Genomic DNA, 12356 nt, shown 5'->3' on the forward strand with positions numbered 1-12356 from the left:
CTTGGGGATTAAGCTAAGGTTTTCCCTGCAAGAGGGAAAGAAGGCGGGAAAAAAAACAAAACAAAACCGGCATAGCTATCTCCAAGACACCTCTGAGTCTGTTGTGAAAGTGACCAAGGGAATCTCCGCACAAAAGTGCAGACTGAGGAACTGTGGTGGGTTGTTCCCAAGAATCCCCTAAGGGGCACCCCAAATCCCTAAGGAGTCACAGCTGCAAACCTGGTCAGTTCTCAGTGAGAGAGCCAGCTCACTTACAGCTTTGCTGCTAGAACCTGTTGTGGCTGCATTTCCTGGTGGCCAGTGACAACGGTGTAACCAGAGGAGCTGCATGGCACTGACCCTTTGGCCGGAGCTTGGTCCCTTTGGCTCCCTCCGTTACCGTCCGCCACCTCCAGCCCAGCCCCTCCTGTTTTTAGACCAGTAACCAGAATCAAGGGGGAAGCCCTGGCAGCTATATATACATATAAAAGTTTTCAACCAGACTCCTTTGCCGGGATCCACTCCGCCACCCCGCTTGCCTCTGTCAACCCCCCCGGCCAATGCTGTGAGCACCATGCAGCTCCCTTGATTTAAAAAAAAAAAAAAATACAACAACAACAAAAAAACAACAAAAAAAAAAACCTTCTAATGAATGTATCTTTCTAAAGGACTGACGTTCAATCAAATATCTGAAAATACTAAAGGTCAAAACCTTGTCAGATGTTAAGTTTGATTTGGGATTTTTTTTTTTTTTAATAGAAATCAAGTTGTGGGTTTTTTGGTGTTTGTTTTGTTTTTTTTTTAAAGGAAAAGCGGGTCATTGCAAAGGGCTGGGTGTGATTTTATGTTTCGTTTCCTTCATTTTAAAGCAATACAAGGTTATTGAGCAGATGGTTTTGTGCCGAATCATGAATACCAGTCAAGTCTCACACTCTGAAACCTTGCAACTTTTTTGTTCTGGTTTTCAAATAAATATAAATATGATATATATAGGAACTAATATAGTAATGCACCATGTAACAAAGCCTAGTTCAGTCCATGGCTTTTAATTCTCTTAACACTATAGATAAGGATTGTGTTACAGTTGCTAGTAGTGGCAGGAAATTGTCAGTCTGGCGCTCCTCTGATCCCCCCACGTGGGAGGAGACTCCAACTCTAAGGGGATGGCAAAACAGTCCCTTCCCGGGATCGGAGAGAAATGCAGAAATGGTGTCACCTGGGTTTTTTCTGCCTGTGAATGTTGCCAGTCAGTACCTGTACTCCTTGTTTCTCTATTTTTGGTTATGAATGTTGGGGTTACCACCTGCATTTAGGGGAAAATTGTGTTCTGTGCTTTCCTGGTATCTTGTTCCGAGGTACTCTAGTTCTGTCTTTCAACCAAGAAAATAGACTTGTGGTGTTTCTTTTATTGAACTTTTAACAGTCTCTTTAGTAAATACAGGTAGTTGAATAATTGTTTCAAAAGCTCAACAGATGACAAGCTTCTTTTCTAGGAATAAGACATTTCTTGACAACTTTATCATTGTATAACAGATCTTTCGGTTTGTTTTTTTTTTCCCTTGTGTTCTTCCAAGCTTCTGGTTAGAGAAAAAGACAAAAAAAAAAAAGGAAAAAAATGTGTCTAAAGTCCATCAGTGTTAACTCCCTGTGACAGGGAAGAAGGAAAATACTTTAATAGTTCAAAAAATAATAATGCTGAAAGCTGTCTACGAAAGACTGAATGTAAAAGTAAAAAGTGTACATAGTTGTAAAAAAAAAAAGGAGTTTTTAAACATGTTTATTTTCTATGCACTTTTTTTTATTTAAGTGATAGTTTAATTAATAAACATGTCAAGTTTATTGCTGCACATGGTTGAACTTTCTTTTGGCTTTGGCTGAGGTGGGGGGGCCATGGCCCATGACCTGATTACAAAATCCCTTCCACAGTCCTTTCTTTTAAGGTGGAATCTTGAAATCATTCCCTTCTGTCAGGCCTCACTCTATCCTGCCTCTCTTAATCATAATTTCTTCTCTTGTTCATCAGTGATGTATATTTGGGACTTAATTAACTCTGGATGTGAGGAAGGGGTCAAGAGAACAAAAGAATAGTTCCTTTACTTCCTACAAATACCCTGTCTTCATCCACAGGCAGTCAGGCATTGGCTTCTTAACAATTTCTTCCCAAATCTGTGAGTATAAAGAAAGCATTTCAGGGAGATGGTCAGTGCCCTCTCTCTTGGCTCCACTCCACCTTAAAGCTGAAATGGGATTTACTTTTCCTGTTTCTCCCTCTGAGTGGGGTGGAGATAGGGAAGCAGTTGAGAAATTTTTGTAAATATTCAGCCAAGCCAGAGTCACTGTCCCCAGGCTGAAGGGGGTTGAGTTTCTACTTTAGCCAAAGACTGGACAACACTCCTCTTGGGGGCTGGTCCTCAAACTGACCTCCTCCCCCTGGATCAAGTAGAGGCTTAAAACTTGCAAGAGGCTCAGCCCGCAACCCTTTTTCCTTTTCCTCATTGTGAGTCACCTTTTTGATCCGGGAGTTGAACACCATGGGGACTCCAAATGATCAGGCCGTCTTGCAGGCTATCTTCAACCCCGACTCCCCATTTGGAGATATTGTTGGGTTGGACCTGGGAGAGGAAGCAGAGAAGGAAGTAGATGAAGGTGAGTATTTGACCTGGAATCCAGCTCTCCACATTGGCTGGTCTGCTGCCTCGCTGGGTGGCAGAAGTAGGTGGTCTTACAAGGCTCCTCATCCCCTGACACTTGGATGATGGCTGCCGATCCTCAGTGCACTGATGGAAGCTTGCCCAGAGGAGAAAGCTAGGGTTTGTCCTCCAACCCTGCCCCAAGTTTAACTGTGGTGGCGGGGAGCAGGGCCATGTGAAATTCACACACCTTTGTCAGAACAGAGGGTATCACCCTCCACAGCATGGAAGATAGAAACAGGGCAGGGGGTAGCTCAGCTAACCAGTTTCAACTAAGCAAGCATTCAGTGTCACCTTTAAATGCCAAGCCCTGAGCTAATGCTTCCAGATTGAATGTGCTCACTGGCTTTTCCACTGGTCCCCTAAGAGGGACTGTCACCGTCCGGAAGTTTTGATGCTCTTTGTTTCTAAAGGAGCGAAGCCTAAGTCTTAATGAAACTTTAGGCTGAAAAGCTGAGGGAAACATGGGAAATGGTTTTCATGACCCTGTATCATGGAGGCCTTCCTGTTGGAAGCAATGCACTAGAACAAAATGGGGACAGACTAGTGAGTCGGAAAGACCTGGATTCCAGTCCAATCTGTGCAACTTCTGGGGGGGTGTGACCTTCTACCAGTCATTTAGCTAAAGGCTAGAGAGTTTGGGTTTCATTCTCTTGGCACTGGGGAGCCAACCAAGGCCACTTTCCCAGGCCTCTTTGGAACTAGGCAGTGCCAGAGCTCTGCCTCAGTGACCTCTGCTCCCCCTGCCCCAAACACTGCATCTGATTGTAGTGACCTACACCCTGCCCGGTCAGCCCTGGCTCATGTCCCAGGTTTCCAAAGCCCAAGGGGACTGTTGCTTCCTGCTGCCAACCACACAGCTATCTCCTCCTGGCTCCCTCCCCGGTACAGATGAAGTTTTCCCGCGAGCACAGCTGGAGCAGTCCAAGGCCCTGGAGCTGCAGGCTGTGATCGCAGCTGAGGCCGGCGACCTCAACACAGCCCTGGAGAGGTTTGGCCAAGCCATCAACCTATTGCCTGAGAGGGCCTCAGCCTACAATAACCGAGCCCAGGCCCGACGTCTCCAGGGAGATGTGGCAGGTGAGGGGAGGGTCCCTGGAGCCTGTGCAGGGGGTCTGGGAGGACACAGACCAGAGATGGTGTGGCCGTGGGGCTTGGACGTGGAGTGTGGGAAGTCACCAAGCTCCTGTGGAACCTACATCCCTACTCATAAGAGATATGTTCTGGGCCCTGCTAATCTTGGGGATATTGTGAGAGACTACAGTCTGTTTATTTACAACTTTTAATGAGAGCCTATATTGTAGCAGTGCGTTAGGCACTGAGGACTCTTCTTATAGCAATTACTACTATGTGCCAGGCATTAAGCACTTTTATGTATTATCTTAATGGTAACTTTATTCTCCTATTTTCTAAATCTGTTAACCAACACCCTTCTGCATCTTGTCCTTCCTCGTTAATCATGGATTCAGAGATTCCGTTTTTGGGGTTTTTTTTGTTTTTTATTTTGGTTTGCACTAGGTCTTTGCTGTGGCACATGGAGGGGGCTTTTCTATTAGTAGTTAGGCGCACGGGCTTAGTTGCCCCATGGCATGTGGGAATCTTAGATCCTTGACCAGGGATCAAACCCCCAGCCCCTGCATTGGAAGGGGACTGAACCACTCGGGAAGTCCTGTTTTAAAAAAATAAATAAAGGTTTTTTAAATTTATTTTTTGGCCATACCCTGCGGCATACAGGATCTTAGTTCCCTGACCAGGGATCAAACTCATTCCCCCTGCAGTGGAAGTGCAGAGTCTTAACCACTGGACCACCAGGGAAGTCCCCTGACTAAGCACTTTACATGTTAGTTGTTATCATTTATTTAGCCCTCATGATAACCCTAAAAAGGTGCATGCTCTTGTTGTCTCCATTTGACAGATTATACACTAAAGCTTGGAAGTTAAGTAAAACAGCTTTCTAGTCATATAGCTGAGAAGTGGCAAAGCTGGGATTTGGTTCAGGTGGCAGGGCTTAATCCCCACGTGATACCGCTTTTCACGAAGCTCAGCCTAGAGGGCAGGACAGACACACAAACCTGATAGCCACATAGCAAGCTGAGAGGGTTCAGCCTGGGGTCTGTTCCTGAGGGGTGAGTTTTGAAGATGAGTAGGAGTTAGCTGGTTGGAGGGCAGTGAGTGAGGAAGGCACGGCGTGTAGAAGTCCAGGAGTCATGGACAGGTACAGGGAGCTTCAGAGCCTGGAGAGGTAAACAGAGGCCAAGAGAGTGAGGAACTGGTAATATGAGGCCAAGATCGAACTCTGTCTTGAAAACACCAGGAATTACTGAAGAGTAAACCACAGAAGCGTAGTAGGGAACTACTAGGGAACTCGTGGGGGTGGAGGTGTTCTGGGGCCAGGAATGCCAGGCTGGGGAGACTGGACTTCATTCTGAGAATATCAGGGAACTCTGAGGGCCCCTTTCCCTGGCTTGTCTGCCACCAGTTTGGCAGAGCAGGGCCATAAAGGCCACTGGGGAAAGCCTGCAGACCAGAACCCCAGAGAACATCCAAGGGGTTTCTGCTTGGAGGCCTTCAATTCCTCCACACCAGCTCCTCTGAGGGAAATCAACAAATGCTGTGATTAGAGAGCTTCTCAACCGACCAGTTAGGGTAGGGAGCAGAGCCCCTGCTGGGTTCTGGGGACCAAAACACAGAGGGCGGGGGAGATCAGCCTTGGTGTAGGATGCTGCTGGCACTCCCCTAGCGCCCTGCCCTGACAGGCTCTATAGACTAGAGGACAGGAGTGAATGGAAGCAGAGCCCAAAACAAATGCAGCTCGATGGACCTACAGTGGGTACCAACTGGCTGCCTGAGGCTGAGTTCAGAGATCTGATGCCTAAGAAGCCAAGTATTTACGAGGATGACAAAAATAAAAGTGCTGCAGGCCAGCTCTGGTTCCAAGACCTCCTTCAAAGAAAATTAGATACAAAATAAGAAAGACCAAGGAAATAAAGAATAAGGAGAGGCAGTCAGTAGAGAACGCAGGTGAGAAGCTATTTTAAGGCATACAGTGGAAAAGCGAGAGATGTCTTGAAAAGTTAGAGAAGGATGTCTCTGGTGATCCAGTTGCTAAGACTACGTGCTCCCAATGCACAGGACCCAGGTTTAATCCCTGGTGAGGGAATTAGATCCCACATGCTACAACTAAGACCCAGCACAGCCAAATAAATACATATTAAAGGGGGAAAAAACGTTAGCGAGGGACTTCCCTGGTGCTCCAGTGGTCCAGACTCTGCACTTCCACTGAAGGGGCACGGGTTCAATCCCTGGTCAAGGGATTAAGATCTCGAATACCGCCCGATGCAGCCAAAAAGGAAACAAAACAAAACAAAACAACGGACTTTATGTGTAAGAAATGGTTGTCAGTTAATACTAACGCTTTTGGACCCTGGGATTCAGAGTCAGTCACCTGGCACAGGGTAGAAGGTTAATAATGTATGTGTGGAAGAAACCACCTGCTTGGTGCCGGGCAACAGGAGCAGATTCATAATACAGTGACCACCCCTGTTTTGATGTATCAGATGGTGGAAAATAACACGGACAAGGCGAGACCTGGACTTCAGTCCCAACTCTGCCACTAACTGGCTGTGCAGTCTAGGCCGAGTTTTGCCCACTCTTCCAGTCTTATCTCTGCGTAACGGGAATAACAATACCGATCTCGAGGGTCGTGTGCGGGTGGGATGTAAATGGCTGAGCTCCAGTGCTTGCACTTGGGGCCGGATCTTGCTGGCCGCGGCCCTGACCCCTGCCCATCCGTCCGTCCGTCCCGCAGGCGCCCTCGAGGACCTGGAGCGCGCTCTGGCGCTGAGCGGCGGCCGGGGTCGCACCGCCCGCCAGGGCTTTGTGCAGCGCGGGCTCGTGGCGCGGCTGCAGGGCCGGGACGACGACGCCCGCAGGGACTTCGAGCAGGCGGCGCGGCTGGGCAGCCCGTTTGCGCGCCGCCAGCTGGTGCTGCTCAACCCTTACGCGGCGCTGTGCAACCGCATGCTGGCCGACGTGATGGGGCAGCTGCGCCGGCCCCGCGACGGGCTCTGAGCGCTGGCAGGCGGGCAAGGAGTGGGCGGATGCGCCAGTAACCAATAAAGCTGTCGGTTCGCCCAGCCCCCGCCTGTGTCCGCTTCCGCTCGCCGTCCCTCGCAGGGATGGGCGCTCAGAGGTCCCCTGCGCGCGAGGCGGTCCTGGATCCGCCGCCGGGGAGGAAGGGCCCACCGGGCCGAGATCGGGCATCTATTGGCCCTGCCTGGCGCAGCCCCGGCCCCTGCGGCTGACTGCGGTGCTCCGCAGGCCTGAGCAGTCGCTCTGGTTGCCTTCGGGGAGTGAGCCGGTGAGCCGCCCAGGAAGGCTGGGCGGAGGCGGGAGCGGGGATGCTTGTTCTCTACCCCTGCGTCCTGGATCACCTTGTCTTTGGCCCGGATCCGGAGGATGGGAAAAGGGGTGTAGATGGGAGAGGGAAGCGGGCAGGAGGGAAGCCGGGGTCGGGAGAAGGACGGTCCCTTTTGGGGAGGGGCACTTATACCCGAGTGTCTGCGTGTGTGTGTATGTTGTGTGTCTTGGCCTGGTGCGAGCTGCACGGTTGCTGGTTGTTTCTGTGTACCTGCGAGCATGTGCCTGTTTGTCCTTTGGAGTCAGGGCTCAATTCTGCGCGCGCAGGGTGTACGGGTACCTACCAGCCTGGGTTTGGACCATGGGGCTTGATCATTTGCGTCTTTGCCTTCACCACTGTGGCTCATTCTACATTTGTGTTTCCGTGCATGGTTCATTTTTGTTTCTGAGACAAAATTCCTGGACGAGTTACTAAACTTGCCTGCTCTCACATGGCTACTAACATCGAGGCCCACCCCCTTCTCTCGGCAGCCTGGGGCCCAGGCCTGCGCCACCATGGCGCTGCCTCCAGGGCCAGCTACCCTCCCGCACACACTTCTGCTCCTGCCCGCCCTTCTGAGCTCAGGTACACCCCTGTTCATCCCTTGGCATGTGTTTGTGGGTTCAAGTCTCTGTCTCTCCCCTCCTTGCCTGCATCTTCAGTTTGGGTACCCACTTTAGGCACCAGAACTGGGTGCTCCTCATCCACCTACCAAGGTCCAGCCAGTCCCTGGTAAGAGAACCTAGGTCCCTCTGGAACTGGACCTCACCCGTGTCACATAACAGTACTAACCCTCCACCAGCTCTCCCAAGACCCCACTATGTTCTAGGTTGGGGGGAGCTGGTGCCACAAATTGATGGTCAGACCTGGGCAGAGCGGGCACTTCGAGAGAATGAACGCCATGCCTTCACCTGCCGGGTGGCAGGGGGACTTGGCAACCCTCGATTGGCCTGGTACCTGGATGGACAGCTACAGGAGGCCAGCACCTCGAGACTGCTGAGTGTGGGCAGGGAGGCCTTCTCTGGAGGCATTAGCACTTTCACTGTCACTGCCCAGCGGGCCCAGCATGAACTCAACTGCTCCCTGCAGGACCCAGGCAGTGCCCAGTCAGCCAATGCATCCGTCATCCTCAATGTGCAATGTGAGTACCCCTCGGGTGGACAGAGAGGGGTTCTCTGCCCAGGGACCCCCAACAGCCACCAGGCAGGCAGTTTGCTAGGACATTTTAACAAACACTTAAGCACTTTGCAAATATTAACTCACTTTATTCTCACAACAATCCTATGAGTTAATTACTATTGTCCCCATTTTATAAACCAGAAAACTGAGGCACAGAGAGGTTAAGCAATCTGCCCGGGTCATAGAGCTGGTAAGTAGCAGAGTCAGGATTCTGGACATTTGGTTCTAGTGTTTATGCCTTTATGAAATGCTACCTCTGGCAGACCCAGCCATCCTTTTTGCTGGTGCCCCCTAAGGAAAGGTTCAGGCCCCTGGCTCCCTTCTGGGTTTGGGAAGAAAGGGCAAGGCAAGCAAGGGGCTGTGGCAGGAACATATTGGTTTCTGCTTTGCAACAGTTAAGCCGGAGATTGCTCAGGTTGGGGCCAAGTACCAGGAAGCTCAGGGCCCGGGCCTTCTGGTCATCCTCTTTGCCCTCGTGCGTGCCAACCCGCCTGCCAACGTGACCTGGATCGACCAGGATGGGCCAGTGACTGTCAACACCTCGGACTTCCTGGTGCTGGATGCCAAGAACTACCCCTGGCTCACCAACCACACCGTGCAGCTGCAGCTCCGCAGCCTGCCACACAACCTCTCAGTGGTGGCCACCAATGACGTGGGTGTCACCAGTTCCTCGCTTCCGGCCCCAGGTGAGCACTGCCAGCCACGGGCCCAGCAGAGCCTTGGGTGGGTATGGGGTCATGGTACAGAAATGGGAAGACTTGTCTTTTGGGTGAGTTCTCATAAAGGCTGTCCCCAGCCACCTTGAGCAAAGAGGACAGAGTAGGGACCTGTGGTGTCTTCAAGTCGGGGTCATGCCCGCTTGGAACTAACCAGAGGACCACCTGCAGGGCTCCTGGCCACCCGGGTGGAAGTGCCACTGCTGGGCATCATTGTGGCTGGAGGGCTTGCCCTGGGCACCCTGGTGGGGTTCAGCACCTTGGTGGCCTGCCTGGTCTGCAGGAAAGAGAAGACCAAAGGTAAGGCCAAAGCAAGGTGGGGACAGAGGATGCTGGGAGTGCGGAGATGAGGTCAGGGGTGGGGGTAAGGGCACAGGCAGCGACTGGAGCTGGGCAGGTCTCTGACAAGTGGTAGGACAGGTCTTCCTGGGTGTGGCCATGGTTTAGACCACATACGTCCCAGGGAGCTTCACTGGGCACTGAGAACCCAGTCTGGTCATCTGAGAGGCCCCTTGCCTGAGGGACCTGGGCCTGAGAGGGCAAGGGACAGAGCCCAGAGGGGGTGGGCGCACTGAGACAGTGCTGTGGTTTCTCTCCCCTCAGGCCCCTCCCGGCGCCCATCCCTGATCTCTAGGTAACTCTCCTGGGGCTGCATGGAGGGGCCAAATGGAGAGGCAGCATGGGGACAGGTGGGATTCTGGGCTTTCTGGTGTTTCTGGAATGGCCTCCAAGCAGAAATCTATGCCCACTGGTGCCAGGGCCCATCTGAGCCTTTGTCCTCCTCTAGTGATTCCAACAACCTGAAACTCAACAACGTGCGCCTGCCACGCGAGAACATGTCCCTCCCGTCCAACCTTCAGCTCAACGACCTCACTCCAGACTGCAGAGGTACACCCAGGAAGCTGTTTGCCCCACCTTTATCTTCAGAGGTGCTTCTGAGAAAAAAAGAGACGCTGCACCTTAGGAGGGGCTAGGCCCCACTGGGCACACGCCTCATCCCGGGCACCACCCCCTTTGTCACCCCACAGGGAAACCAGCAGACCGGCAGACGGCTCAGGACAACAGCCGGCCAGACCTTCTGGACCCAGAGCCTGGTGGCCTCCTCACCAGCCGAGGTAGGGAAAGCGGCCTGCTGCCCTGCTCCCTTGCCCTCCCACGTGTGCCAAAGGCCTCTGAGTCCTCAAGGGCAGAGTGGTTTCCCAGCTTCCAAGAAATGAGGGTGACTGAGTCTTCTGGGATCTCTGACCCTGCAGGTTTCATCCGCCTCCCAATGCTGGGCTACATTTACCGGGTGTCCAGTGTTAGCAGTGACGAAATCTGGCTCTGAGATGAGGCCAAGACAGAGGGTAACTTCTTGGCCCCTGGGCATCCTCCTGGTCCTCCTCCATGGCATCCTCTGCCTGGCCATGTGGCCAATGGGAAGAGGCCAGGCCTCTGCCACTTTTACTTGCCTGGGGGCATGGGTCTTCTTGGCCAGGCTACCAGCTGGACCTACTCCTGGCTGGACTTGGACCTGTTCTGACTCCAGCTGGGGGCCTGCATGACTGCCTGTGCCCAGGTGGATGGAACTGTCTGTCCAGGTGTGCCTGGAGGTCAGCCAGCATCTAAGCATGGCATGGCCCTGCTGGCTTGGGCTGACTCTGCCCCGCACCAGTGCTCCTCAGCACCGTGTACAGCAGGCATGGGGCATGCCTGGTTGGGGGACGGGGGGCCCTGCATGTCCTAGATTTCCTTCACATGCTATGCAGCTATGTTCCCTCAGGGAAAATTTAGGACCCTGCTAACTGTAGAGAACCAACCTGCCCTTTCCACACGAACCCACCCCTGATCCAGGGGTGCTGGCGAAGCACAGACCAGTCCTTTTTGCTGCATCTCTCTGCCCCTTTGTGCCCACCCCCTCTTGGGCATGTAGGTTATACGCTGGACCTTCACTTTTTCACTGGGCACTAGACTTCCCCACTGGCCTGGGCCCTAGTGGTGTCAGAGCCTCGTATTAGCACAAGTCAGGAGACAAGACGGAGGTGAGAAGTCTGGTGCCTCCAGGACTGCATGTAGCTATGCCTTGTTTTCTTACCGTGGTAGCACTTTAAGCACATCTCCTGGGAAGGGAGTGACTGGGTCCCTGGGCCCTGCCTGTGGCTTCCCCACGTTTGGCCTTTTTATGATTCACTGTGAGTGCCCTGAGCCCTTGGGGTTGATGGGTTTCTGCTCAAAATATCTCCCCCCTTCCATGGGAGCCTAGCCCTGACCTCCCCGTCAGCAGGAAACTGTTCTTGTCCCATCCTCCGTTCTTTAGGGGATGGTCACAGTAGCACATAATTTGACAGTGCTGGAAACCTTAGGGAGACATGGGAAAGGAGGGAGATCACATATCCCAGAACAATCTAAGTACACTGTTGAAAAGCAACATGAAAAAGATTGCAAATTAATAGCGTGCAAAGTATATTTTTCCCTTGTTGATACCTTGTTTTGTAATTTTTCTTGATACTGCCAAGGACAGTGCTGAGCACACAGTAGGTTCAATAAACTTGACTGAGTGAATGTTACATGTCTGTTTTATTCCTTCAAAAAAAATTTTTTTTTAATTCTCCATTTATCTCTGCTCTAATCTTTATTTCCTTCCTTCCACTAGCTTTGAGTTTAGTTTGTTCTTTGTCTAGTTCCTCGGGTTGTAAAGCCAGACTGAGTACTTAAATTTACTGCTTTATTTGACTGCTCCCAGTCTTACTTGTGGCATGTGACATCTAGTTCCCCAACCAGGGATCGAACTTGGGCCCCCTGCACTGGGAACTCGGGAGTCTTAGCCACTGGACCACAACGGAAGTCCCATAAGTACTTTTTTAATGTAAGCATTTATAACTATAAATTGTCTCTGAGCAGTGCTTTTGCTGTATCCCATAAGTTTTGGAATGTTGTGTTTTCTCATTTATCTCTAAGAATCTAAGTATGTTCCAATTTCCCTTGTGATTTCTTTGCCTCACTGGTTGAATATCGTTTAACTTCCACAGAATTTTTCAATTTTCCTTATATTATTTATTTCTAACTTCTCTTCATTATGGTCTGAGAAAGTACTGTGTATGCTATCTACCTTTTAAAATCTGTTGAGACTTAATTTGTGCCCTAACATATGTTCTATCCTGGAACACGTCCCATGTGCACTTAAGTGTATTCTCTGCTGTTGGCTAGAGTTCTGTTTATGTCTATTAGAACTAGTTGGTTTACTGTGCTGTTCAGGCTATTTCCTTACTTATCTTCAGTCTGGGTGTTCTATCCCTTATTGAGAGTGTCTTGCTATTACTGTAAAACTCCTTCTCCCTTCAGTTGTCAACTTCACCTCATATATTCTGACAGTCTGTTATTAGGTGTTTAAATGTTTATAATTGTTGTATCTTC

At 51.0% G+C, this 12356-nt stretch overlaps 2 protein-coding genes and 1 long non-coding RNA gene across 9 annotated transcripts; 2 read left to right on the forward strand and 1 right to left on the reverse strand.

The window, feature by feature from the left end:
• Window positions 1-1009: 1009 nt before the first annotated feature.
• On the reverse strand, window positions 1010-6926 carry LOC145526156 (uncharacterized). The gene is made up of 3 exons (XR_014068723.1): window positions 6359-6926; window positions 2486-2591; window positions 1010-2145 (listed from the first exon to the last, which is right to left on the reverse strand). It is a non-coding gene; the product is annotated as an uncharacterized LOC145526156 (long non-coding RNA).
• Window positions 2511-6807, forward strand: TTC36 (tetratricopeptide repeat domain 36). Its single transcript, XM_081541139.1, has 3 exons — window positions 2511-2625; window positions 3561-3749; window positions 6478-6807. Exons 1-3 carry the CDS (start codon window positions 2511-2513, stop codon window positions 6738-6740), a joined length of 567 nt encoding a protein of 188 aa, XP_081397265.1. The 3' UTR covers window positions 6741-6807.
• Window positions 6927-6995: 69 nt separating the features above from the next.
• On the forward strand, window positions 6996-11509 carry TMEM25 (transmembrane protein 25). 7 transcript variants are annotated; one of them, XM_081541120.1, is made up of 9 exons: window positions 6996-7029; window positions 7560-7653; window positions 7898-8209; window positions 8643-8933; window positions 9135-9263; window positions 9567-9597; window positions 9751-9851; window positions 9992-10078; window positions 10217-11509. In XM_081541120.1, exons 2-9 carry the CDS (start codon window positions 7584-7586, stop codon window positions 10288-10290), a joined length of 1095 nt encoding a protein of 364 aa, XP_081397246.1. In that variant the 5' UTR covers window positions 6996-7029; window positions 7560-7583; the 3' UTR covers window positions 10291-11509. The 7 variants fall into 7 exon arrangements, 6 of the variants coding, with proteins under 6 accessions (XP_081397246.1, XP_081397247.1, XP_081397248.1 ...); XM_081541121.1 differs by lacking the exons at window positions 6996-7029; window positions 9135-9263 and having other exon boundaries at window positions 7501-7653; XM_081541122.1 differs by lacking the exons at window positions 6996-7029; window positions 8643-8933 and having other exon boundaries at window positions 7501-7653.
• Window positions 11510-12356: the final 847 nt, after the last annotated feature.

The sequence above is a fragment of the Giraffa tippelskirchi genome, chromosome 11 (genome assembly GCF_054371585.1).
Source record: "Giraffa tippelskirchi isolate mGirTip1 chromosome 11, T2T-mGirTip1v1.2.pri, whole genome shotgun sequence".
NCBI classification, from domain to species: domain Eukaryota; kingdom Metazoa; phylum Chordata; class Mammalia; order Artiodactyla; family Giraffidae; genus Giraffa; species Giraffa tippelskirchi.